Here is a 26,973-nt window from a genome sequence, read left to right as displayed (position 1 = left end):
ACTTAGATCCCCTCTAACTTTGAGTTTCCCTGTGTGCTTCTCAACTGAGTGACTGAGATGGAAAAAGGAGTAGGAAAACAGAGTATAGTCAACAGGAAGAATCTAAAAATGGGAGGCCACGGAGGGTAGGTCTTTAGCACAGCTTACAGCTGCCAGAATGGAAATCTTGGGGAAAAAAAAAGTTTTTCTATTAGGTGATCTCATTTCTGGAAATACTGAGAATTGCCTTATTTGGGCTTAGAGGAAGGGGAAGAAAGAATATACTTTGATCTTCTTCAAGGAGAACAAAATGGAACCATTTCAAGTATATGAAAACAAGTAGAAAGGCAAGTAGAGGGTATATGCTCACCTGAGGGAGAAGTAGAAGAACCTCATAGCCATACTCATGGACAAAATTATTTGATTAATAAATACTTACGTGTTCTAACAAAGGAGGATTATTTCTCTTTTCTAAGTGATTAGATTGAATTCTTAGGCATTGCATAGTTTTTCTACTTTGACTTGACTTGTTTACTCTCTCTCTCTCTCTCTCTCTCTCTCAGATGGTATTCCTATTATCTGGATTGGATGCACTGACCAAGAATTACCGCTTTCTGGATACATTGTTCATCTTCATGCTGTTTGGCTGGGCTGTCATTCCCTTCACATACCTGATAAGTTTCCTTTTTTCTAGTCATACCAGTGCCTACATCAAGCTCGTCATGTTCCAGTACTGTGCAGGAGTTTTCAGCGTAATATTGAATGTAATAGTAACCGAAATATCAGGTGAGGACATCACACCATTTACCCCTTTCTAGTGGCATAAAAAAGAAATATGGCCTTGAAGATAAGAACATTACAAAGTTGTTTGGTTCTGGGTTTCCAGGGAAAACTTACACTACTTGTAAGTTAATAACCTTTAATAAGTGCCACAAATATTATAGGCATTATGTTGGGTACAGTGCAAACAATTAAGACACTAACATTTTCACTAACCCTGTCCTTCAGGCTGTAAGTTCAGGCTCTGTACAATAGTTATTCTTTCATTTTTCCTCCTTTGACTTTGAGATTATGGAGACATTGACTACACTGGCAATGATGGCAAAGAGCAGTTTCTTGGAATATAGATGCTGCCTCTCCTTTATTAAATGACCCTGTAAATATTAACTAGATCTGTTTTAAGTAATTCAGCCATACTAGGTCTTGCAGAGACTGAGAGGAATAGGCTCCTAACCCATTAACTGACCTTAGGCCTTGCCCTCCCATGAAAAAATTCCCTGAGTGAGTTAGAAACCTATTTTATTTATTTATTTTTTAAAAAAATATTTTATTTATTTATTCATCTCACACATACACACACACACACACACACACATAGAGGCAGAGACACAGGTAGAGGAAGCAGCAGGCTCACGCAGAGAACCTGATGTGGGACTCGATCCTGTGTCTCTAGGATCACGCCCTTTGCTGAAGGCAGCGCTAAACCACTGAGCCACCCGGGCTGCCCAGAAACCTATTTTAGTACTCCTTGCATACCTCTTCAATGAGCAATATTAAGCCACATGAGGAAGAACTGATCTCTGAATAGTAGACTAAGAAACATGTAGAAGGATTTATACTCTGGTGCTCATTTACTGAGTTAGTAACATTGCTGTCAATTAGTCTCTGTGTTAGTTTTCTATTACTGTGGTACTAAATTGCTGCAAACATAGTAGATTATACAAATATATTATCCTACAGGTCTATAGATCATAAATCTATCAAAGGGCTCATTGGGCTAAAACCAAGCTATCTGCAAGGCTCCATCCCTTTCTGGAGATCTTAGAAGAGAATTTATTTCTTTGCTTATTTGAATTGCTGCCAGAAATTCAGTTACTTGAAATGGTAGGCCTAAAGTCAGAATTTTTTGTAAAATGGATATTTTTTCTTTTTAAAATATTAGATAGGGCTCATCAGTGAAATCCTCAGAGCTTAGAGATTTGTGTGTGTGTGTGTGTAGTTTTGTTGTTAATCATAAATTTAATTTGTCTATAATATAGATCTATTAATATTTCTCATACCTTGTAAAATTTTTGAAAAGTTTTCTTTTCAAAGAAGTTTTGCATTTCATCTACATTTCTGAAACTATTGGCATTAAGTTGTTCCTAACATTCTCTTGTGATCCTTTCAGGTCTGTAGATAAGCATTCACATCTGCTCATCCATTGCTGATATTGCTGTATTCACTTACTCTCTCCCAACCTTTCCCTCTCATCAGTCTTTGTCAGGATTTTTACCAATATTTTAATCCTTTTAAAGAGCTACCTTTTGGTTTTATTAATATTTATTTTTTGTGTCCTATTGTGGGGATTTCTGTTCTTATATTTATTTTTCTTTATTTCTATTTACTTTGGATTTAACTTATGTACTTATTTGTAAAGTCAAATATTACATGATTTTAAGCCTTCTTTGGAATCTATAACCATTTAAGATATAAAATTTCTTTTCTATTGTTAAGTTTTTATTTAATTCTAGTTAATGAATAAATAGCATAACATTGGTTTTGGGAGTGGAATTCTGTGATTCATCACTTAATACAAAATCCAGTGCTCATCACAAGTGCCCTCCTTAATACCCATCACTGGGGCACATGGGTGGCTTGGTGGTTGATCACCTGTCTTTGACTCAAGTGAGATCCTGGGGTTCTGGGATCGAGTCCTACATCGGGCTCCCCACTGGGAGCTGTCTCTGCCCCTCTCTTTGTCTCTCATGAATAAATAAATAAATAAAATCATTATTAAAAAATACCCATCAGGGATCCCTGGGTGGCGCAGCGGTTTGGCCCAGGGCGCGATCCTGGAGACCCGGGATCGAATCCCACGTCAGGCTCCCGGTGCATGGAGCCTGCTTCTCCCTCTGCCTATGTCTCTGCCTCTCTCTCTCTCTCTCTATGTCTCTGCCTCTCTCTCTCTCTCTCGCTCTATGTGACTATCATAAATAAAAAAAAAAAATACCCATCACTCATTTAGCCCCTCTTCACCCAGCCCCTTAAGCTATTAAGTTTCTAATAAGAATTGTTGTAGTTGCATCTAAAAAAGAAGAAAAGAAAAGAGAAAGAGAAAAAAAAGGAAGAAAAAAAAACGAAAAAAAAAAAAAGAGAAAGAAAAAGAAAGGAGAAAAAAAGGAGGTGGGGGAAGGAAACAAATCAAAAAGCAAAACAACCACGGGGGAGTATCTTCTGATTATGTGTACTTTAAGTCCCTTGGCTTCTCCTGGAAGTTGTCAGTCTAGCTGGTATTCTGGGGGAGGGGCCTGCTGTGCTGATTTTCAGGTGTTAGCAGTTGGGGGAGCTGCTGTGCCCCTGCCTGGTGCAGGGCTCAGTGGGGGTTGTTTACCCCGTGAGGCCGCAGGAGGAACAACCCCAGTGGCGGGGCAGCTCTGGAAACCTGGATTCAGCTCAGGCAGTAACTCCGGAGCTCTCCGTCTGCAGGGCCTGGAGGCTCCGGGGCGGGGCCGCTGATCTGCTCAGCTGGGGCAGGAGCGTCCTTGCTGTCCTGGGCCCTCCCGGCCTCTGCCTGTCCCGGGGGAGGCCGGATCCTGGGCTGTGTCCAGGCGCCCTGTGCTCCCGGGCCGCGCAACCCCCTCCGCGGAGCCGCCGCCCGAGCCTCCCCGAGCTGCTCCTGGAACCGCGCAGCCCCCTCCGCACGGAGCCTCTTCCTCTGCCCGAGCCCCTCCGAGCTGCTCCCGGGGCCGTGCAGCCCCCTCCGCGGAGCCACCGCCCGAGCCCCTCCAGCTGCTCCGGGTCCCGCCGGGTCCCGCCGTGCGCGCTGCAGCCCTTAGGGAGCTCGGCGCACTCTCCTGGGTGCGCAGTTGCTGTTACTGTCCCGGGGAACCCGAGGGCATCCCCGCCCTCCTGGGTCCTGCTCCAACTCCCTGCGAGCCCCTTTCCGCCCGGGAAGGTTGGTGCAGCTCTTGCTCCTCCGGGACGGGGCTCTCCTGTCCTGGGGACACTCGCCCCGGCCTCAGCCCGGCTCCTCGTGGGGCCCCTCCCCCTTGGAGGTCTTTGTTTCTTTATTTCTTTTTTCCCGGTCTTCCTACCTTGATAGAAGCGCGAACTCTTCTCACTGTAGCATTCCAGCTGGTCTCTCTTTAAATCTCAGGCCGAATTAATAGATTTTCAGGATAATTTGAAGGTTTTCTAGGTAATTTGGTGGAGACAGGTGATTTGGGGACCCTACTCTTCCGCCATCTTGCCCCAATCCCACTATTGACAATTTTTTAAAAAAAATTTAAAGGTACTTTATTTTGACTGAAGATAGGCAGAAACTGGAAGGGAGTTCACATTTGAAAAAGCATTGTGTGAGTTTTTCATTTCTGTCACTTTTTCCCTAAGGAAAAGGCATAGTTTGGAGGTGTGGGATAGCTAAACTCTGATAGAAACCTGCAATCTTAGTTTAAGAATCAGAACACATAATTTGAGATTGCTGCAGCATTCTCTAAATTAAAATAAAGAAGAGGGGACCACAGAGGTTCACTCCAAAATCTCTTTATGGAATATTTCCAGAGGAGAAATATAAGCAGACTGAGGATAAAGCAACTGAACTGATTTTCCACTTGCTGCTTACTGCAGGGGAAACAGAGTTTGATTGCTATCAAGTTAACTGCTTGCTAAAGCAAATTTTTCAGAGGAAAATGAAAGAATCTTGACAACATAAAAGTCAAAATGTCCAGAATGCAATCAGAATTATTAGATGTGTAAAGAAAGGAAAATGTGAATCATAATTGAAAAGGAAATCAATGAAATGCAGATTATTAAATGATATAAATATCATTATTAGGAGATAAGGATTTTAAAGCAGCTATTACAATGCCCATGGAAATTATTCTATTAATGAATGATAGGAAATTTTAGTAGAAATATAGAAACTATAAAATACATAAATTATAAAATTAAAAATATTGGATGGATTTAGCATCCAGTAAGAAAGATACAAATACTTTGAAAGATGATCAATTGAGATTATAAAATCAGAATAAAAGTGAAAAAGAGATTGAAATAATATGTATATAGCTTCAGTAACCTCTGTGGCCAATATTGAAAGGTTTATCATATATGTAATAGAAAAGTGAAAGAATGGAGCATAAAGATATATTTGAGACATATGAATTAGAATTTCCAAAGTTTTGTAAAAGATCTAAAACTACAGATTCAAGATGCTCAGTGTACCTCAAGCAGGATAAATACAAAGAAAACCACACTGAAGGCTATTCAATTAATCCCCCAATAAAGTTAACAAAGAAGGAATATATGAGCGAGCGGTGGGATAAACCAAAAACAAATAGCAAAATAAAAATAGAGCAAGCCATATCAATAATTACATTAAATATAAATTAAAAGGCAGACACTTCAAATAACACATTCATCAAATAAAATCACAACTGAAATTTGAAAATTACTTGAACATAATGATAATTAAAATTTAGCATAACAACTTTTGATAAATGTTTAGCTTTAAGTGGTTTTTTAAGGAGAGAAGGCCAAGAAGTCCTCTCACAAAATTAATAAAATTGGTAAACCCCTAGTGAGACTGACCAAGAAAAGGAAGAGAAAGTACACATTCCTAAAACTGGGAATGAAAGAGGGAACATTATTACAGATCCTCGAAGCATTAAAAAGACAGAGGTTATCACATAGCACTTTATGCCAACAAAGTCAACTTAGATGAAATGGCAAAATTCTTTGATGAACACTAAAATCTCAGTGATCGCCTATCACTGGTTGAAAATTGGTTTTCAACACCAATTTTCTGATATCAAATGGGTGTCCTACAATTTAATTCCGATACTACCTATTATAATTAGCACAGACTCCACAGGTTAAAGAGTTAGTCCCAAAAGACTTGCCTTGCTTCAGGTTCCAGCTGGAAGTCCTGGTTCCCCAGGGTGCCTGCACTTCTGTCTCACCTGGTTACAAATATGAGGGTTCCCACCTCTTCAGGTTCATTAATTCACTTCAATGATTCACAAAACTCAGGAAAATGTTATATTTGTGATTACACTTTTATCATAAAGCATCTAACTCAGGAATATTCAAATGGAAGAGATGCATATACCAAGATATCAGGTGGAGCAGTATACAGGGTGTTTATGTCCTCTCTGGGCTGACACCCTCTCACCATACTGATTATGTTCATCTTCTGAGTTAATGAATTATGTTGGCATGATTGGTAAAATCTTGGGCAGAAAATTAAACTAAGTCTCCAGTCCCTTTCCCCCTCCCATAGGTTTGGAGCTGGGACTGAAGGTACCAGCTCCCTAAACACCTGGTTGGTTTTTCTGGCAGCAGCTCTTATTCTGAAGCTATCTAGGGGCCTCAATGTGAGTCAGCCCATTAACATAATCTCAGGTATGGTCCAAAAAGATTTCTTAGGAATAACAAAAGACACTCAGCACTTACTAAATTCCAAGAATTTTAGGAGCTCTGAGGACAAAGACCAAATATATTTTTTATTTTATCACACTCCCTATATATAAAGGCAATTAAGTTGTTATCAGAATATTCCCCAGAGAAAAATTCTATGCCTAGATCATTTCACTGGTACCGTCTTATAAACTTTTAAGAGAAAAAAAACAATATTGTGCAAAATCTTTCTGAAAATAGAGAAAGAGGGAATATTTATCAACTCACTTCATGAAGTTAGTAAAAACTAACAGAACTGTACGTTTGGAATTTTAAAAATGCACTTAAAAGTAACTAGTCAAAGAAAAATTCAAGTCTATATATAACTTATCCAACAGAATAAATCCAAGAAAAAATAAGGATAAAAGTAGAAGCTAAATAAATAGCAAGCAAAAATACAAGAGAATACCAAAATCACCAAAGATGGGTTCTTGGAAAGATTATCATACTGGCCCAATTCTGGTAAAATGATAAAGTAAAAAAAGGAAAGGTCAAAATAAGAAGTATTAGGAATAAAGTGAAGACATAGATGCTGAGGCATTAGGAAGACAAGATGATATGATAAATAATTTTAAGGTAATACATTTGAATATTTAGAATAATTAGAGTTGTATAGAAATAACTTCCCAACTTGTTCTCAAGAATTTGAAACTGTAAATGGTCTTATAAGCCATTCAAGAATTTAAATCTTTCTACAAAGAAAACATAAGGCCCATATTGCTGTATTAGTAAGTTTTATGAAACTTGCAATAAAATAGAATTCTAATCTCATAGAAACCCTTCTAGAGAACAGCAGGCAAAACACAGCCTCTCATTCTATGAAGTTAGTATGACTTTGACATTGTAGAAAAGAATAGAAAAAAGGAAAATATCAAACTAATGTGATTCTTAAATATAGATGCAAAAATTCTTTTTAAAAAAGATTTATTTGAGAGAGTAACCAATTGTGGGGAGGAGCAGAGAGGAAAAAAATCTCAAGTAGATCCCCTGCTGAGTGTGGATCCCAATTTGGGGCCTGATGCCACAACCCATGAGATCATGACCTAAGCCGAAATCAAGAGTCAGACTCACGGAGCCACCTTAGATGCCCCTTGATACAAAAATTCTGAACAGAATATTGCAAACTGAATTCAGCAAAGTATAGAAAAGGTTATTCATTATGACCAAATTGGATTTTTTTCTGTATGCAGGGTAGACTTAATGGAATAATAAGAGACTCAGAAAGTCAATTAATGTAATTCAGAACATTAATACATTAATGGGTGAAAACCTTGGTATATGCAAAAATCACTCAAAAACATCCAACAATTCATTATAGCATTTTAAGAAAGATTTTATTTATTTATTTGGGAGAGAGAGAGTTAGCGAGAGCACAAGCTGGGGGCAAAGGCAGAGGAAGAGGGAGAGGAAGAAGCAGATACCCCCCTGAGCAGGAAGCCTGATATGCAGGGCTTCATCCCAGGACACTGGGACCATGACCTGAGTGAAGGCAGTAGCTTAACTGACTGAGCCACCCAGGTGCCCCATTATAGCATTTTTTTAATAACTAGGAAGAAACTTCCATAACTTGACAAAAAGCATTTATGAATATCATACACAATTCTATATTATTTAAAACATTCCCTTTAAAATCAACATTACACCTAAGGTCCTGATCAATGTAGTAATAGATTAAAATAAAGGATGTGAGATTAGAAAAGAAGAAATTAGACTCCTTATTCAGAGATGATGTGAAAATCAGGACACTGTTATCCGAGATATGGAGAATGTATAGAGAGGCAAACCACAACAGCAGATAGTAATTCTGCTTTTCTCTAGAGCCTACAGAAAGGGTCAGTATTCCATTACATACAAGGTGGCCACACTCTTTATGATTGTATCCAGTTTGGCTGATTGGTATTCTACTCTTATTGGTTCACACACATGCTAAACTAGAAGATAAGTATTTTTAAATATTATCCATGCATTTACAACACATTTTTTCTGTTTTTATATCCCTTCACACCCCATTCATATGGGATCCTTCAACAGTTTGTTAGCTAAGGAATCATATTACTTTTCTTAGGAAGTTACTTTATGTAGGAAGATCTTCCTCTACTCCTAAAAGTAAGAGGATATTTATGTATTCTTTGGAGAGAGGCTAAAATACTTTAATTATAGTTAAACATTTAGTTAAACACTAGCTCCTTGTTATTTTTGGCATCTACTCAAGTGGCCAACCAATGTTCAGAATTATTCTTTCTGGATACTAGATTATATGCATATATGCCAATTGTTACCCTCTTTGGGGCAGGCTTGATATGACTTTACCACTTAGAAAATTTATATCTTAGGAACTTCACTCATTCTCTGTTATCATTGACTGGTCACCTCTCTTCTGTCAAAGTGTCTTACAAATATGTTTTTTGCTCAGATGTATCATTTTATCTTTGCTACCAATAATCTGAGCTCAGTCTTAAAGTCCTACAATGACCATTCACAACCTTAACCCATAATCATGTTTTATATCTCTTCATGTTTATTCATCAACTATTATACACATTAATATTTAGAGAAACCTAAGTGAGCTTTAAGCTTGGTTCTCTGAAGATGTATCTCCTTTCAACTGATATATATATATATATATCTTTGCCACTGTTGTCATAGGCTAAATTTCCTACCACAACTTGTTTCTATATTCATCATATAAGATCAGAAGAATGAGAAATCAGTATGCATTTCCTGTTCACATCAGTTGGCAGAAGACAGGTTATATGGGTATCAACTTTGCCAAAAGGATTTTCCAGTGCTGTTATTATCAACATAAACTATGTTACAAGACATTATCATATACTTAGTGGCCAGAAATGAGAGTATTGTGAAGATAATAATATGGCTTTATAATTTTCTCAGTTTAATTTGGGAAGATTTTGTTTCCTGGTGCAATTCATTTTGTATAAAGCATGTTAATGTTATCTTCTTAATCATAGGCCAAAAACCTTCTGAAAGCCTTCTACTTAATTCACTGATGGTGATACCCATACATAACTTTGGGATGAGCATCAGCAAATATTATGATAACCAAGAGACAAAGATAGTGTGTTCATCAGCAAACATTCCTGCCTTCGTAAATTGTAGTAAAGCAAGTGAGTATTTGGGACTCACCTCATCAGATACTACTGGTTGATTACTTATTGGATGTAAATAGCTCTACCTATATTATTTTGAATCCTCACAATAACCATCAAGTTATATGTTGTTATTCTCACTTTGAGGAAACTAAAGTTTATACAAAATTGAATAATTTACTCTGTCACACAACTTGTACAAGTTAGAGCTAAGATTCACAACTTATATGCATATTGCATTTTCTGATGGGAAAGAATCTCCATATAGATGAATGGATAAGAAAACATACATTTATGTATATATGCATATATATATATGCATATATGTTTACATACACACAATGGGATATTTTTTGGGCATAAAGAAGGAATTCTTGCCATTGGGAACAGCATGGATAGGCTTTGAGGGCATTATGCTAAGTGAAATTAGTCATAGAAAGACAAATAACATATGATCTCACCTATATGTGGAATCTAAAAAGAAAAACTGAACTCCTAGAGAATAGATTAATGGTTGCCAGAGACAGGGGATTGGGATGGGTGAAATGGATGAAGGGGTACAAAAGGTACAAACTACCAGTTATAAAATAAGTGATGGAGATGTAATATACAGCATGATGACTATAGTTAATAATACTGTATTGTATATATATATATATATATATGTTTACAAGTTACTAAAAGAGTATATCTTCAAAGTTCTCATCACAAGAAAAAACCCTACAAATATCAAATCATTATGTTATATACTCAAAACTAATATATCAATTATATCTCAATTTAAAGAGACATAATAAAATAAAAAATATAAACTTACAGATTCAAAAAGCTAAATAAACTTCAAATAGGTTAGAACCAAAGAAGTCACGCCAAGAGACATCATCATCGAACTTTGAAATAAGGATAAGAAAAACATCTTGAAAGCAGATACAGAAAAATAACACATTATCTACAAAGGAGAAACAGTTCTCCTAATTTGTAGGTTTCTCATCAGAAGCCATGAAGACCAGCGCAAGTAGCACAGCATGATTTCCAAGTGCTGAAATAAAAGAGCTGTCAACTCAAAATTCTGTATACATAGAAAATTCTATATCCTTCAGGAATGAAGGGGAAATGACATTTTTAAATGAAGAAAATCTACAGGAATTTGTAACCAGTAGAAACTCTAAAAGAATAGCTAACAAAAGTTCTATAAACACAAATGAAATGATAAAAGAGGAATTTTGGAACATCAAGAAAGCAGAAGGAATAATGGAGAGTAAAAATATGAATGAATACAATATACTTTCTCCTCTTGAGTTTTCCTGAGTTTGGCAGTTAAAGTAAAAATAATAGCATTGTCTAATAATGTTCTCAATGTATGTAGAGAAAATACCTAAGACAATTAGAAATGGGGAGATTAAGGAGATGTAAATCATAGAAAGTTTTCTATCCTTCACTAAAAACTGGTAAAAGAAAGACACCATGACTGTGATAACTAGCATAATATAATGCCTACAGCTATCCCTATAAAAGTATACAAGATGATAACAGTAAAAAAATAAGATAAAATAGAATATGGTTGAATTTTAAAACAACAAAATATATTGCTGCCTACATAGGTATTTTCAATTTGTAAAAATTCATTGAGTCCTACACTTGTGAATTTCTATATACGTAGATAATATGTTAATAAAAAGTTTTTTTTAATTATTTATTTATTTATGATAGTCACAGAGAGAGAGAGAGAGAGAGGCAGAGACACAGGCAGAGGGAGAAGCAGGCTCCATGCACCGGGAGCCCGATGTGGGATTCGATCCTGGGTCTCCAGAATCGCACCCTGGGCCAAAGGCAGGCGCCAAACCACTGCGCCACCCAGGGATCCCAATAAAAAGTTTTTTAACAGTGAAAAAGGTTGAATTGATCATCTTCACCTTCCTGATGAGCCTACTGTTTTCCTAATCATGAATTTAGAACCTTGTAATTATTAATTTTTTCTCATAAGCCATAGAAAAAGTGTCAGCTTTTGAGCACTTCCAACTTAGTTGAAATATTAGTATTCCCTTGCAGGTAAGAGTATTTGCATATGTAGCACATTCCAGGTGATTCCACTGCCACTGCTCCACACTTTCAGAACCATTCTCTGAAGTATTTTCAGAGGAAAACATATTTGGGGGCAAGGAGAACCTCTGCTGTTACCCAGTACTCTAGTGTGAGCAGGCATGAACCCAATGGTTCTGGCTGTCTAGTACCATATTGATAATGGATGCCTAGAACTATAGCAAGATAAAATTCATGGAATTAAAGTATCTTAAAGGATCTTGAACATATTTTGCATGACTTATAAAGTTATTAAGCATACCATTGAATATAGTAATTTTGTGCTTATTTGATAACCACTCTATTTGATTCTATACTACTTCCAGTTTGTTGACTTCTTAGAGTTTTCTCATTGAATTAATTTTTAATTAATTTAATTTTAATGAGAATTAAATTCATTGATTTTTTTAACTTTTAATTTAATTATCTTTTTTCTTTGTTGTTGACATCAGTAACTGAGATGAATGTGTATAGTTTAGAAGATGATGCAATAGGAAGATACTTAATTGCAATGGCTGTCACGGGATTTATTTTCTTCCTTTTGATTTTCCTTTTGGAGACCACCTCATGGAAAGTGAGAACCTTCGTGTATCGCTATATTTTCTTTGAAATTTACAAGAAATTTAATAAGGTAAGTAGCTGAGTATGGATCTTAGAGATAACTCTAAGATCAAAAAACATGACTCTATACATGTGTAACTCCATTATTGAATATAGGAATATAAATCAATCTATGTTGACTGAGATCCATGTGAATCAGAGATCATCACTATAATTTGAACTTTGTGCTTTCAAAACATAATCAGTCAAACATGATATATTTTATAGTTTGATTATAATAATAAGCTTTCCTTTGAATATGTTGTATCAGAGGGCCATTCCTTCCCCAAAGTGCTCATTCATTCTAATTTGGCCCCTGGATAGTTCTAACAAACTCCCAAGCCTTCTTGATTCTGCAAGCCCAGAGAATGCACATTTAATAGTAAGGCTCTATAGCCGGGGAGGGGCAATATGGCGGAGGACTAGGGTCCCCAAGTCACCTGTCCCCACCAACCTAACTAGATAACTTTCAAATCATCCCGAAAACCTATGAATTTGACCTGAGGTTTAAAGAGAGAACAGCTGGAATACGACAGAGAGAAGAGTTTGCACTTCTAACAAGGTAGGGAACCAGGGGAAAAAAAAAAAAAGAAGAATGAATCGAGTGGGGGAGAGGCCCCCAGGAGGAGCCGTGAAAGGCCAGGTGGTGAAAGCCTCCAGGACAGGAAAGCCCAGTCCTGTAGAAGCTGAAACTTTAAAAATCCACACCGAATTCTTCCCGGATGGAAAGGGGCTTAGCAGGGAAATGGAACAGGAGGAGCAGGGAGCCTCCAGGTTCCCGGGATCACTAACAGAGGAAGTGTGCCCCTGGGGAGAGTGGGGCACAGACTGTGGGCCGAGTGCGGTAAAGGGCTGGAGCGCGGCCCCGCAGGGCCTTGGGAGCAGCTGAGGCGGCGGCTCTGGGCAGAGGGGGCTGTGCCCTGCTGCCTTCGGGAGCCGGGGCCCCAGGACTGTGATTCCACATGCACAGGCCCCAGATCCCAAGGCGCCCAGCGGACACAGCCCAGGATCCTGTGCTCCCCCTGGGACAGGTGAGGAGAGCTCAGGACAGCAAGGACTCTCCTGCTGCTGGGCGCCCCCAAGCTATGCAGATCAGCGCCTGCCACCCCTGGAGCATCCAGGCTTGTGTGGACTGGAAGACTGCGTAGTTACTGCAGGAGCTTACTCCAGAGCTGGAGAGCTGGCTGACACCAGTGGTGTTGTTCCTCCTGATGTCACTTTGTGCCTGGGATGGAGCAGGGCCATCAGGTAACAGGGGCCTCACAGGATAAATGGCTCCCACTGAGGAGTGCACCTGGCAGGGGGTGGAGCAGCTCACCCAGGTGCACACACTTGAGAATCAGCACAGCAGCCCCTCCCCCAGAAGACCAGCTGGAAGGACAGGGGAAGAGCAAGTTCTTTACTGAGCAGCGCTAGGAAGTTACAAAGGAAGTCGAGAGATTTACAGTATATAGAACCAGAGGATACCTCTCCTTTTTTTTCTTTCGTTTTTCTAGTACAACTTGTTTTTAGCCACTCTGCACTGAGAAAAATGACTAGAAAGAACTCCCACAAAAGAAAGAATCAAAAACAGTACTCTCTGCCACAGAGTTACAGAATCTGCATTACAATTTGATGTCAGAAAGCCAATTCAGAAGCACAATTATAAAGCTACTGGTGGCTCTAGAAAAAGTATAAAGGATTCAAGAGACATCATGACTGCAGAATTTAGATCTAATCAGGCCAAAATTAAAAATCAATTAAATGAGATGCAATGCAAACTGGAGGTCCTAATGATGAGGGTTAATCAGGTAGAAGAAAGAGTGAGTGAAATAGAAGACAAGTTGATGGCAAGGAAGGAAGCTGAGGAAAAAAGAGAAAACAGTTAAAAGACCATGAGGAGAGGTTAAGGGAAATAAATGACAGCCTCAGAAGGAAAATCTACGTTTAATTGCAGTTCCAGAGGGTGCTGAAAGGGACAGAGGACCAGAAAGCATATTTGAACAAATAATAGCTGAGAACTTCTCTAATTTGGGGAGGGAAACAGGCATTCAGATCCAGGAGATGGAGAGATTTCCACCCCTAAAATCAAGAAAAACTGTCCAACACCTCGACATTGAATAAAAACTTGCAAATTCCAAAGAAAAAGAGAAAATCCTTAAAGCAGCAAGAGACAAGCGATCCCTAACTAATATGAGGAGAAATATTACATTAACAGCAGACCTCTCTACAGAGACCTGGCAGGCCAGAAAGGAATGGCAGGATATATTCAGGGTCCTAAAGGAGAAGAACCTGCAGCCAACAATACTTTATCCAGCAAGGCTGTCATTCAGAATAGAAGGAGAGATAAAGAACTTCCAAGATAGGCAGAAGCTGAAAGAATATGTGACCACCAAACCAGCTCTGCAAGAAATATTGAGGGGGACTCTGTAAAAGAAAGAGGAAACCCAAAGAAATAATCCACAAAAACAGGGACTGAATAGGTATCATGATGACACTAAATTCATATCTTTCAATAGTAACTTTGAACGTCAATGGGCTTAATGATCCCATCAAAAGATACAGGGTTTCAGACTGGATAAAAAAGCAAGACCCATCTATTTTCTGTCTATAAGAGACTCATTTTAGACATAAGGACACCTACAACCTGAAAATGCAATGTTGGAGAACCATTTACCATTCAAATGGTCCTCAAAAGAAAGCAGGGGTAGCCATCCTCATATCAGATAAATTAAACTTTATCCCAAAGACTGTAGTAAGAGATGAAGAGGGACACTATATAATACTTAAAGGATCTATCCAACAAGAGGACCTAACAATCATGAATATTTATGCCCCTAATGTTGGAGTTGCCAAGTATATCAGTCAATTAATAACCAAAGTAAAGACATACTTAGATAATAATACACTAATCCTGGGAGATTTCAACATGGCACTTTCTGCAAATGACAGATCTTCTAAGCACAATATCTACAACGAAACAGGAGCTTTATGTTTTATTTTTATTTTTTTAAAGAAACAGGAGCTTTAAATGATACACTGGACCAGATGGATTTCACAGATATTTACAGAACTTTCCATTGAAACGCTACTGAATACATTCTTCTCAAGTGCACGTGGAACTTTCTCCAGAATACACCACATACTAGGTCACAAATCAGGTCTTAATGGATACCAAAAGATTGGGATTGTCCCCTGCATTTTTTCAGACCATAATGCTTTGAAACTATAACTCAATCACAAGAAGAAATTTCAAAGAAATTTAAACACTGGAGGTTAAAGAGCATACTGCTAAAAGATGAAAGGGTCAACCAGGAAATTAGAGAAGAATTAAAAAGATTCATGGAAACTAATGAGAATGAAGATACAACTGTTCAAAATCTTTGGGATATAGCAAAAGTAGTCCTGAAAGGGAAATACAGGGATCCCTGGGTGGCTCAGCAGTTAAGCGCCTGCCTTCTGCCCAGGGCGTGATCCTATAGACTCTGGATCAAATCCCACAGCAGGCTCCCTGCATGGAGCCTGCTTCTCTCTCTGCCTGTGTCTCTGCCTCTCTCACTCTCTCTCTCATTAATTAATAAATAAAATCTTAAAAATAAATAAATAAAAACATTTTAAAAAGAGAAAAGAAAGGGAAATACATCTCAACAAGCATCCCTCAAAAAATAGGAAAAACTCAAATACACAAACTAACCTTGCATCTAAAGGAACTGGAGAAATAACAGCAAATAAAACCTACACCCAATAGAAGACAGTTAATAAAGATTTGAGCAGAACTCAATGAAATAGAGACCAGAAGAACTGTAGAACAGATAAAAAAAAACAGGAGTTTGTTTTTTGAAAGAATTAATAAGATAGATAAACCCTTAGCCAGCCTTCTTAAAAACAAAAGAGAAAAGACTCAACTTAATAAAATCACGAATGAAAAAGGAGAGAGGAAGGAAAGGATATGTGTGTGTGTGTATATATATGTGTGTATATATATATATATATATATCAAGGAAATATGATTTCAAAAACATATTATGAGCAACTATATACCAATAACTTAGGCAATCTAGAAGAAACGGACGCATTTCTGCAAAACCACAAACTATCAAAAGTGGAACAGGAAGAAATAGAAAACCTGAACAGGCCGATAACAAGGGAGGAAATTCAAGCAGTCATCAAAAACCTCCCAAGACACAAAAGTCCAGGGTCAGATGGCTTCCCAGGGGAATTCTTTCAAATGTTTAAAGAAGAAACCATACTTATTCTACTAAAGCTGTTCTGAAAGGTAGAAAGGGATGGAATACTTAGGAATAATAATTAAGAATAAACCTAACCAAAGAGGTAAAGGATATATACCCTAAAAACTACAAAACACTTCTGAAAGAAATTAAGGAAGACACAAAGAGATGAAAAAATATTCCATTCTCATGGATTAGAAGAATTAATATTGTGAAAATGTCAATGTTACCCAGGGCAAGTTACACGTTTAATGCAATCCCTATCAAAATACCATGGACTTTCTTCAGAGAGTTGGAACAAATAACCTTAAGATATGTGTGGAATCAGAAAAGACCCCAAATAGCCAGGGGAATATTGAAAAAGACAACCAGTGCTGGGGGCATCACAATGCCAAATTTCAAGTTGTACTAAAAAGCTGTGATCATCAGGGCAGTGTGGTACTGGCACAAAAACAGACACATAGATCAATGGAACAGAATAGAGAATCCAGAAATGGGCCCTCAACTCTATGGTCAACTAATATTTGACAAAGCAGAAAAGACTATCCACTGGAAAAGGACAATCTCTTCAATAAATGGTGCTGGTAAAACTGGACAGCCATGTGCAGAAGAATGAAACTGGACCATTCTTTTTTTTTAATATATTTTTTTTAATTTTTATTTATTTATGATAGTCACACAGATTGAGAGAGAGAGAGGCAGAGACACAGGCAGAGGGAGAAGCAGGCTCCATGCTCTGGGAGCCCGATGTGGGATTCGATCCCGGGTCTCCAGGATCGCGCCCTGGGCCAAAGGCAGGTGCCAAACCGCTGTGCCACCCAGGGATCCCGAAACTGGACCATTCTTAAACACCATACACAAAGATAAACTCAAAATGGATGAAAGATCTAAGTGTGAGACAGGAATCCATCAAAATCCTAGAGAACACAGGCAACACCCTTTTTGAACTTGGCCACAGCAACTTCCTGCAGGATACATCTATGAAGGCATGGTGAACAAAAGCAAAAATGAATTATTGGGACTTCATCAAGATCAAAAGCTTCTGCACAGCCAAAGAAACAGTCAACAAAACAAGACAACCTAGAGAATGGGAAAAGATATTTGCAAATGACCTATCAGATAAAGAACTTATTAAACTCAACACCAAAGAAACAAACAATCCAATCATGAAATGAGCAAAAGACATGAACAGAAATTTCACCAAAGAAGACCCAGACATGGCAAACAAGCACATGAGAAAATGCTCTGCATCACTCGCATCAGGGAAATACAAATCAAAACCACAATGAGATACCACCTCACACCAGTGAGAATGGGGAAAATTAACAAGACAGGAAAAACAAATGTTGGAGAGGGTGTGGAGAAAGGGTAACCCTCTTGTACTTTTTTTTTTTATTTTTTTTTTTTTTTTTCCCCTCTTGTACTTTTGATGGTAATGTGAACTGGTGCAGCCACTTTGGAAGACTGTGTGGAGGTTCCTCAAAGAGTTAAAAATAGATCTGCCCTATGACCCAGCAATTGCCCTCCTGGGGATTTACTCCAAAGATACAGATGCAGTAAAACGGCAGGACATCTGCACCCCAATGTTCACAGCAGCAATGTCCACAACCAAACTGTGGAAGGAGCCTTGGTGTCCATAGAAAGATGAATGGATAAAGAAGATGTGGTATATATATACAATGAAATATTACTCAGCCATTAGGAATGATAAATAACCACCATTTGCTTCAACGTGGATGGAACTGGAGGGTATTATGCTGAGTGAAGGAAGTCAATCAGAGAAGGACAAACATTATATGGTTTCATTCATTTGGGGAATAAAAAAAATAGTGAAAGGGAATAAATCGGGAAAGGAGAGAACATGAATGGGAAATATCAGTGAGGGTGACATAACATGAGAGACACCTAATTCTGGGAAACGAACAAGGGGTAGTGGAAGGGAGGTGGGCAAGTGCATGCCGTGACTGGGTGATGGGCACTGAGGGGGGTACTTGATGGGATGAGCACTGGGTGTAATACTGTATGTTGGCAAATTGACCTCCAATTAAAAAAAAAGTAAGGCTCTATAGTAGTTGCTCTCTAAATCTAGTATTTATCAGAATCTCCTGGAAGTCTTCTTAAAATACAAGTTGTTATTCTCTGTTCCGTGAGTTGCTAATTTTGTGGACCTGAACTTGGAAATGTAATACATTCTCAATTGATGCTTCTGCTGCTCCTTCACACTTTGTGAACCACTGTCTGAAATGTTTTCAGAAGAAAGAATATTTTAATCAAAAGGAGCCTCTCTGTTACCAAAATAGATGAAATTGCATGACTCTCCCACAGGCTTAGACCTCAGTCCAAATTCTTACCATGCCAATATGGTCTTCACATTTCCCAGTACAGGTCTGAATGATAGTACTAACAGGGACAGGAAAGGCAGGGAGTATCCAAGATGTGCCTCAAGAAGAGAGGAAGAAACAAAGGCCCAGCCCTGGTATCATCAGTGGAGCCAGCAACTGGTGTCCAGATCTTATGAGTATCTTCTATTCAGCTGAACCATTAATCTGCAAGATTATGTAGAGAATTTCTCAATGGGTAGTCAAAGCCCAGGAACTAGAGTGTCAGACTAAGTGAGCAAGCAAACAGTTGGTTAGAACCAGCAAAGTCTAACACCCAAGGCTGAGGTTGTTATATATTCTGAAGATATGCCTCTGGCACCTACTGTGTACCTGGTATCACACTAGAAGTTGGACAGGACTCAGATTCCTGAGAGAGATCCAGGAGGAACAAACAGATCCACAGACTTGAAAGAGAGGTGAAATACTTCTGTCGAGATGCCAGAGAAGGGGTTTTAGGACAGGGACCAAATCAGAGCTCAGAAAAATACAAGCCAAAGAAATATGTGGTTTAATAAACAGAAGCTCAAAATGTTGGAAGTGCATCCAGGTGTCACCAAACTAAGCTCTGGGTATTGGGTGACACTTAAGAAAGTGATTCCAAGGCATAGAGGTCACTTATGCACAGATGAGGAGGTGGAAAACATTCAAGGAGCTTTTCAGCTTGTCTGGAGCAAAGTTCAGGTTACAGAACAACTGGAAGTCTCAAGCACTAGTGTTGGGAATATAAATTGATAACCCTTTAGAAAATGGTCTGGCATTACTTCTAAAGTGTTCTCTTCATATGCATATGAAAATGAGCACACACTGAGACCCAGAAGCTCTCCTTCTAAGTATAAATCCAACAGAAATGCACACTCATGTTCACCAAAAGACATTTACAAGAATGTTCACACACCATTATTTATAATAGGCCCCTTCAAAAGAAGAGAAAGAAGCAGACCATATGTCTATCAGTCATATAATGGATTAAAAATGGTCTATTCTCACAATAGAATATAGCAACGAGAAGAAACAGGCTATAACTCATATGCAACAGCATGAAATAATAACACAAATATAGTATTGCCTCAAAGAAGCCAGACACAAAAATATATAAAGTAGAATTCCATTAAGAGAAAGAATAAATATTGTACAGAGCCTGGGCTAACAGCCTGACAGACTGGTTGAGTGAGTCAGACAGACCAAGAAACAGACCTTTAACTATAGAGAACAAACTGATGGTCATTGGAGGGGAGGTCAGTGGTGGGGCGGGTGAAATAGGTGAAGGGGATTAAGAGTACACTTATAGTGATGAGCACAGAGTCATATATAGAATTGTTGAATCACTATATTATGCACATAAAACTAATATAACACTGTATGTTAACTATACTGGAATTAAAATAAACTTAATTTAAAAATTTAAAGTAGAATTCCATTTATATATAAATTTCAAAAACAGACAAAACTAATATATAATATTTAGAGTTACAAGTCAGGATCCTAGTTACTGTTGAGGTGATGCTCTGTTTTCTTTATCAGGAGTGATTACATAAATATGTTCACCTTGTGAAAAGTTAATAAGATGCAGACTTATGATTTATATCTTGTCTGCATATATGTTATGCTTTAAAAATTTAGACTCAAAGTGGCATTAAAATTATTCAACATATTTTGCACTGAACTACAGTAAAATCTGTAATTCCTAGAATAGAACCAATGTTAATTTCTTTATTTTGATCAGTGTGCCATGACTATATCAGGTGTTAACATTAGAAGGCTAAAAATGCATGCTGGAACTATCCTGTACTTGTCTATAAATAAAAATTTTTTCAAAACAAAGTTTAAAATAAAAAAACAGTGATGGAAAAGTCTTAAAGTATTCTTTTATATTCTTTCCACTATGTGGAATTCCCTGAACTTTTTCTCCCCTCTCCATCATAAATCTCCTGATGAACTCATATTTTTTTAATTACTATATGAAATGGTTGCTGGATTCCACTCCTTGGAACAGAAAGAGTTAATATCTTCCCTATTCTTAGCTCTATTTGTATCTTATAAAATATGCATTATTAAATGTTTCTTTAAAATGTGTAGTGTTGTGGTTCCAGTTTTTGATGAAGTATCTATTTTGATAAGAACAAGCTACTTGCTCTTGAATAGGAGTATAATTTTTTAACTTTGGAAATAGAGGATAAGTTTATACATGACAGCTAAAGTGATACGTATGTAGGAAATCTTTTGGGGATGATTTGAACTTTCTGTTATGACATATTTGAGATTACCTCCCAGTTAAGTCTTCCTGAAGCCAACCAGTTATCTAGACCAGATGTCTAAAGGGTATCCATCTCTATGATGCTGTCTTTGAAAATATAGGATAGAGTGTCCAAAGAATTATCTGGGGAATCTGAAGATGATGATGTACAACATGAAAGAAACAGAATCCTGGAGCAGCCTCGGGAATTGTTGAATTTCACAGTACTTATTAAGGAACTCACAAAGGTAATATTATATAATGCCAACTTACCATGATTTCATTCCTATTAAAGAGCATGCCATTAGCATCAAGGATTCATTGTGGTCTTATGAATCTATGTGTATTACTCCAATAGAGTAGAAGAGTTTCTGTGAAGCTGTCTGAGCTCCATAGTAATCCATAGGGGTCTAATGTATTTTTTGTATTTAATCTATAAATATCCTTTGCTATATTGTGCTTTCTGTGTTTTTTTAAGATATATTTTACATATCCAGCTGTTTTGGCTGTCAGAAATATCTCCCTTGGAATCCAAAAGAAGGAATGCTTTGGATTGCTTGGATTAAATGGAGCTGGAAAAACTACTACCTTTGAAATATTGACTGGAGAGGAGACTGCTACCTCTGGAGATGTGTTCATTGAGAACTTAAGTATCACCAACAATCTCCTAGAGGTAAGACACTATTACTATCTGGGTTGTGAGTAGCATGATTCCTTGGGGGAGAACTAAGAGGCAAGTAGTGGAAAGTGATAGGTAGGAATCATGGCACATATTGATATTGATACTGTTGACTCAGCCAATGGATTTCAGAGAGAGAAATAAATTTTTGAGGGGAGATGGTAGGATAATAAAAATAGCCTTATTCTGAGAATGTAAGACAAACGTGTCTTTACCATTTTTAGAAACTATTGGAGAGCAAGATGGTGCAATAAGAGGCCTGACTTTCCCTCCTTCCATGGATACACTGAATAAACAGTTACCCAGGGATCAGTTGCCTCTGAGGGAAATTCAGAAATGAATTGGGAGATTCCTATACATCATACTATTGAGGAAACACTCAAATCAAAAGGGGTAGGATAAGCTGGGACACATTCGCACTGTCAACCCCACCCACAACACAGTGCCTTACATTCAGGAGAGAATCCCCAATTCCAGCTTCTCCATGAGGACTGAGAGGTTTAAACCATACAATGTAGCTTCTTAGTTTTTATGGCTGCCACCCAAAGGACTGGTCCCAAATCTCCTAGCTCTGGAGGATGACAGGATGTGGCATTCAGAATTCTTCCAGGGCTGCAGAGAAAAAAAAGCAGTTTCAACAGGTATATAAGCACTTTCAGTGGCCATTCCCCATGGCTCAGCACAAAGCAAGTAGACTAACATACGTGGACCCCAGTTTCTTGCTTGAAGGGATAGACTACATATCTAACATCCCAACAAAAGTTGGACTTCAAATTAATCTTCATCTTAGAGCTAATGGGGCAAGCAATTAGTAATCCTCTGGGAGCCTGAATGGGCTTGTGGGCACTTCCTCAGATTCCAGGGCACTAATGGGATTTTAATCTCCTAGGGTCACTAATGTAAATGACGATTGGGCAAGCATAAAGTTTTAAGAGGTTTGAAGAATCTCTGGCTAGGTGATTTCTCCTACATGAGGCCAACCTGTCTAGACTGGGAGAGTTGGCTTTTTTTATTTAATGTGCATAAAATAATATATGAGTCAGGAAAAAATGAAGAGACAATGAAATATATTCTAAACAAAAGAACAAGGTAAGTCTCCAGAAAAAGACCCTAATGAGATATGTGATTTATCTGACAGAGAATTCAAAGTAATGATCATAAGTATGTTAACCAAGTTCAGGAGAGCAATGCAAGAACAAAATGAGAATTTCAACAAAGAGAAAATGCACAAAAGTACCAAACAGAAATCATAGATCTGAAGAATCCAACAATTGAACTGAAAAATTAAGTAGAAGAATTCAACAGTGGACTACATCAAGCAGAAGAAAGGGTAAGAAACCTCAAAGACAGGTCAGTGGAAATCTTCTGATCAGAGAAAAAGGAAAAGGAATGAAAAAGAGTGAAGATAGCATAAGGAAAATAGGGAAACCATCAGGAGGACCAATATATGTATTATGGAAGTCTGAGAAGGAAGAGAGAGAAGGGAGCAGAAAAGAAAGCTTATTCAAAGAAAATATGGATAAAAACTGCAAAACTGAGGAAGTATAGAGGCATCAGATCGAGAAGACCAAAGCAGTAAAAAAAAAAAAAAAAAAGTGCATCCAAAGAAACCCATACTGAGACATGTAATCAAATTATATAAAGTTAAAGACAAAGAGAAAAGTTACTTGTTACATACAAGAAAACCCCCACTCATGATCAGAGAATTGTTCAGCAGAAACTTTGAAGACTAGAAGTGAGTGGGATGGATATAGTCAAAGTGCTGAAAGACAAAACCTGCCAACCAAGAGTACTCTCCCCAGCAAATGTGTATTTCAAGAATATAGAGGAGATCAAGACTTTCTCAGACAAACAAAAGCTGAGGGAGTTTATCGCCACTAGAGCAATCTTAAAAATGCTCAAAGGAGTTTTTCAAGTTAAATGAAAGGACACTAGACAACCAACAATATGAAAGCATAACAAAATAAGAAGCTCATTGGTAAAGGTAAGTATATAGACAAAACCAGAAATGGCTTACCGTATTAGTGGTGGGCAAATTTCTTTTAATTGTAGTATAAAAGTTAAATGAAAAAATATTTAAACAACTATATCTAAATTATGTTAAGGGATATGTAATATAATATAAACAGATATAAATTTTGACATAAATAGCATATAATGTGGAGGTAAAAGAAGGAAAAGCAGAGAACTTAAGTTGTTAAAAAAGAGCTTAAAAGAGACTTATAAAACATTTTGTGTAAGCCCCTTGGTAACCTCAAAGAAAATATCTAAGAAGTTACATTAAAGAAAAGGAATTAACCCCTATCAGTCAGTCAATCAAAAAAGCAAAAACGATGATGCACAAAGGAATATAGCAAGACAGAAAAAGAGGGACAAAAGAACTGTTAAACAGAAAGCAATCAACAAAGTGGCCATAATTAATCCTTCTCTATCAGTAAATCTAAATAGACTAAACTCTTCACAAGAAAAGAAACAGGCTGAATGGATAAATAATTAAGATACAACTGTTGTGTCTTCAAAAACCTCATTTTAAATTCAAGGGTATACATTGGCTGAAAGAGAAGTTTTGGAAACATATTTCATGCAAATGGTAAGCAAAAGAAAGCAGGGGTGACTATACTTATAGCAGACAAAGTAAACTAATTAAAACCATTAGGAGACACTAATGATAAAAAGTGTCAACTCAATAGGGGGATATAACTATTGTAAATATTTATATCAACATCAGAACACCTAAGTATATGAACAAATATCAACAGATCTGAAAGGAGAAACTGATACAATAATAATAGGAAACCTCAGTAATGGATAGAACATCCAGACAGAATATGAATAAAGAGTAAATTTGACCAGTACTATATATCAAATGGAGCTAAGTGACATACAGAACTTTTAACCCACCAGAATATACAATATTTTCAAGCACATGAGGAATATATTTGGATGAAATTTTAGGTCACAAAACAAGCTTAACAATTTTTAAAAAGATCAATATATCAAGCATCTTTTTTTGACCCAATGGAATAAAACTAGATTTTAATAACTGCATAAAATTGAGAAACCTCAAATAATGTGGAAACTGTAGAACACACTCTTGAGCAAACACTGGGTCAAAGAAAAAATAAAAACAGACTCTAGGGGTTCCTGGGTGGCTCAGTGGTCAAGCATCTATGTTTGGCTCAAGTCGTGATCCTGGAGTCCTGGGACTGAGTCCTGCATCAGGCTCCACCACAGAGAGCCTGAATCTCCCTCTTCCTATATCTCTGCCTCTCTCTCTGTGTTTCTCATGAATAAATAAATAAGATCTTAAAAAAAACAGACTTTAAAATATAGAGAACAAGCTAGTGGTTATCCCTTAGAGGTAAGGAGTGGGGGGCAATAAGTGAAACAGGTAAAAGGGATTAAGAGTACATTTAAAGTGCTAAATCATGTATAGAATTGTTGAATCATTATACTATACACCTGAAATTAATATAACACTGTGTTAACTATCCTGGAATTTAAAAAATAAATTAAAAATAAATAAAGGAGCATTTAAAAAATATCTCAACACAAATGAAGATGAAAACAAAGCATATCAAAACTGAGAGGTTTAACAAAAACAGTACTAAAATGAGAGTTTATGGCATTATATGCTGTCTACATTAAAAATATCAAATACCAGATAAAAAAATAAAAATATAAAAAAAAATTAAAAAATAAAAATATCAAATAACCTAACTGTACATCTCAAGGAACACAAAAAAGAACAAACTAAACCCAAAGTTAGAAAAATAAAGGAAATAATAAAGATTAGAGCAGAAATAAACAAATAGGAAATAGAAAACCAAGAGAAAAAAATTAATAAAACTGATTGGCTTTTTGAAAAAATAAACAAAATTTACCAATCCCTAGCTAGACTAATTAAAAAAAATAAAAAGAGAAGACTCGAAAAATAAATTCAGAAATGAGAGGCTTCTGGATGGTTCAGTTGGTCAAGCAGCTAACTCTAGGTTTTGGCTCAGGTCATGATCTCAGTGTCCTGGGATTCAGCCCTATGTTGGGCTTCAAGCTCAGCAGGGAGTCGGCCTCTGGATTCTCTCTCTCCTTCTGCCGCTGCCCATCTGCCCCCCACCCCCATGCGCTCTCTCCATCTCTTTCTCAAATAAATAAATCTTTTAAAAAATCAGAAATGAAAGAGGCAACATTAAAACGTTGCCTCCCGGGATCCCTGGGTGGCGCAGCGGTTTGGCGCCTGCCTTTGGCCCAGGGCGCGATCCTGGAGACTCGGGATCGAATCCCACGTCGGGCTCCCGGTGCATGGAGTCTGCTTCTCCCTCTGCCTCTCTCTCTCTCTCTCTCTGTGACTATCATAAATAAATAAAAATTAAAAAAAAAAAAACCGTTGCCTCCGAAAATAAAAGGATCATAAGGATCATGAAAAGAAGTTTCACATCATATGTCCTCATGGAAATGCAAATTATAACATGAAAAGAAGTTTCACATCATATGTCCTCATGGAAATGCAAATTATAACAACCATGAAATTGAGATAACACCGTATCAATGGCCAAAACCAGAAAAACTAACAAAAACAAATGGTGAATAGGTTATGGAGCAATCATTTCTGGTGCAAATAGAAAGTGGTGCAGACACTTTCTGAAACAGTTTGGTGGTTTTCTACAAAACTAAACATACTCATATGATATAAACCAGCAACTGAACCCTTAGCCATTACCGAAAAAACCTGAAAACAGAAATCCACGTAAAAGTTTGCACACAGATTGGGGGCGGAGCAAGATGGCGGAGGAGTAGTGTCCCCAAGTCACCTGTCCCCACCAACTTACCTAGGTAACTTTCAAATCATCCTGAAAACCTAAAAATTCGGCCTGAGATTTAAAGAGAACAGCTGGAATGCTACAGTGAGAAGAGTTCGCACTTCTATCAAGGTACGAAGATGGAAAAAAATATAAATAAATAAATAAAAACGCATTCAAAGGGGAGGGGCCTGTGATGAGCCGGGTCAAGGTCCGGTGGGGAGGGCCTCCAGGACAGGAACGCCCAGGCCTGGAGAAGCAGGAGCTTCACCAATATTCCCGGATGGAAAGGCGCTCGTAGGGAGCTGGGGCAGGATCCCAGGACGGGCAGTGATGCCCTCAGGCTCCCAGGGTCACTAACAGAGGACCTGCGCCCCAAGGAAGCATTCCACACACCGCAGGCTGAGCTCCCTAAGGGGCTGGAGCTCGCGCCCCGGGGCCCTGGGAGCAGCTTAGGCAGTGGATCGGGTGGC

At 37.8% G+C, this 26,973-nt stretch overlaps 1 protein-coding gene across 3 annotated transcripts in view; it reads left to right on the top strand.

Moving 5' to 3' along the window:
* Window positions 1-26,973, top strand: part of LOC112640270 (phospholipid-transporting ATPase ABCA3-like) — a 191,283-nt gene that overhangs the window by 144,063 nt on the left and 20,247 nt on the right. For all 3 annotated transcript variants that reach the window (XR_003123948.3, XM_025416268.3, XM_025416272.3), the window contains 5 exons: window positions 543-765; window positions 9,387-9,542; window positions 12,056-12,234; window positions 21,148-21,273; window positions 21,504-21,698. Coding sequence is in view for 2 of the 3 variants with exons in the window: in XM_025416268.3 (XP_025272053.3) it covers window positions 543-765; window positions 9,387-9,542; window positions 12,056-12,234; window positions 21,148-21,273; window positions 21,504-21,698 (879 nt within the window). In the remaining variant the exon portion in view is untranslated. The remainder of the gene's footprint in view (window positions 1-542; window positions 766-9,386; window positions 9,543-12,055; window positions 12,235-21,147; window positions 21,274-21,503; window positions 21,699-26,973) is intronic.

Source organism: Canis lupus, chromosome 6, assembly GCF_003254725.2.
Source record: "Canis lupus dingo isolate Sandy chromosome 6, ASM325472v2, whole genome shotgun sequence".
Lineage (NCBI taxonomy): Eukaryota > Metazoa > Chordata > Mammalia > Carnivora > Canidae > Canis > Canis lupus.
The sequence above is the reverse complement of the archived record's forward strand: the minus strand, read 5'-3'. Positions and strand labels throughout refer to the sequence as shown.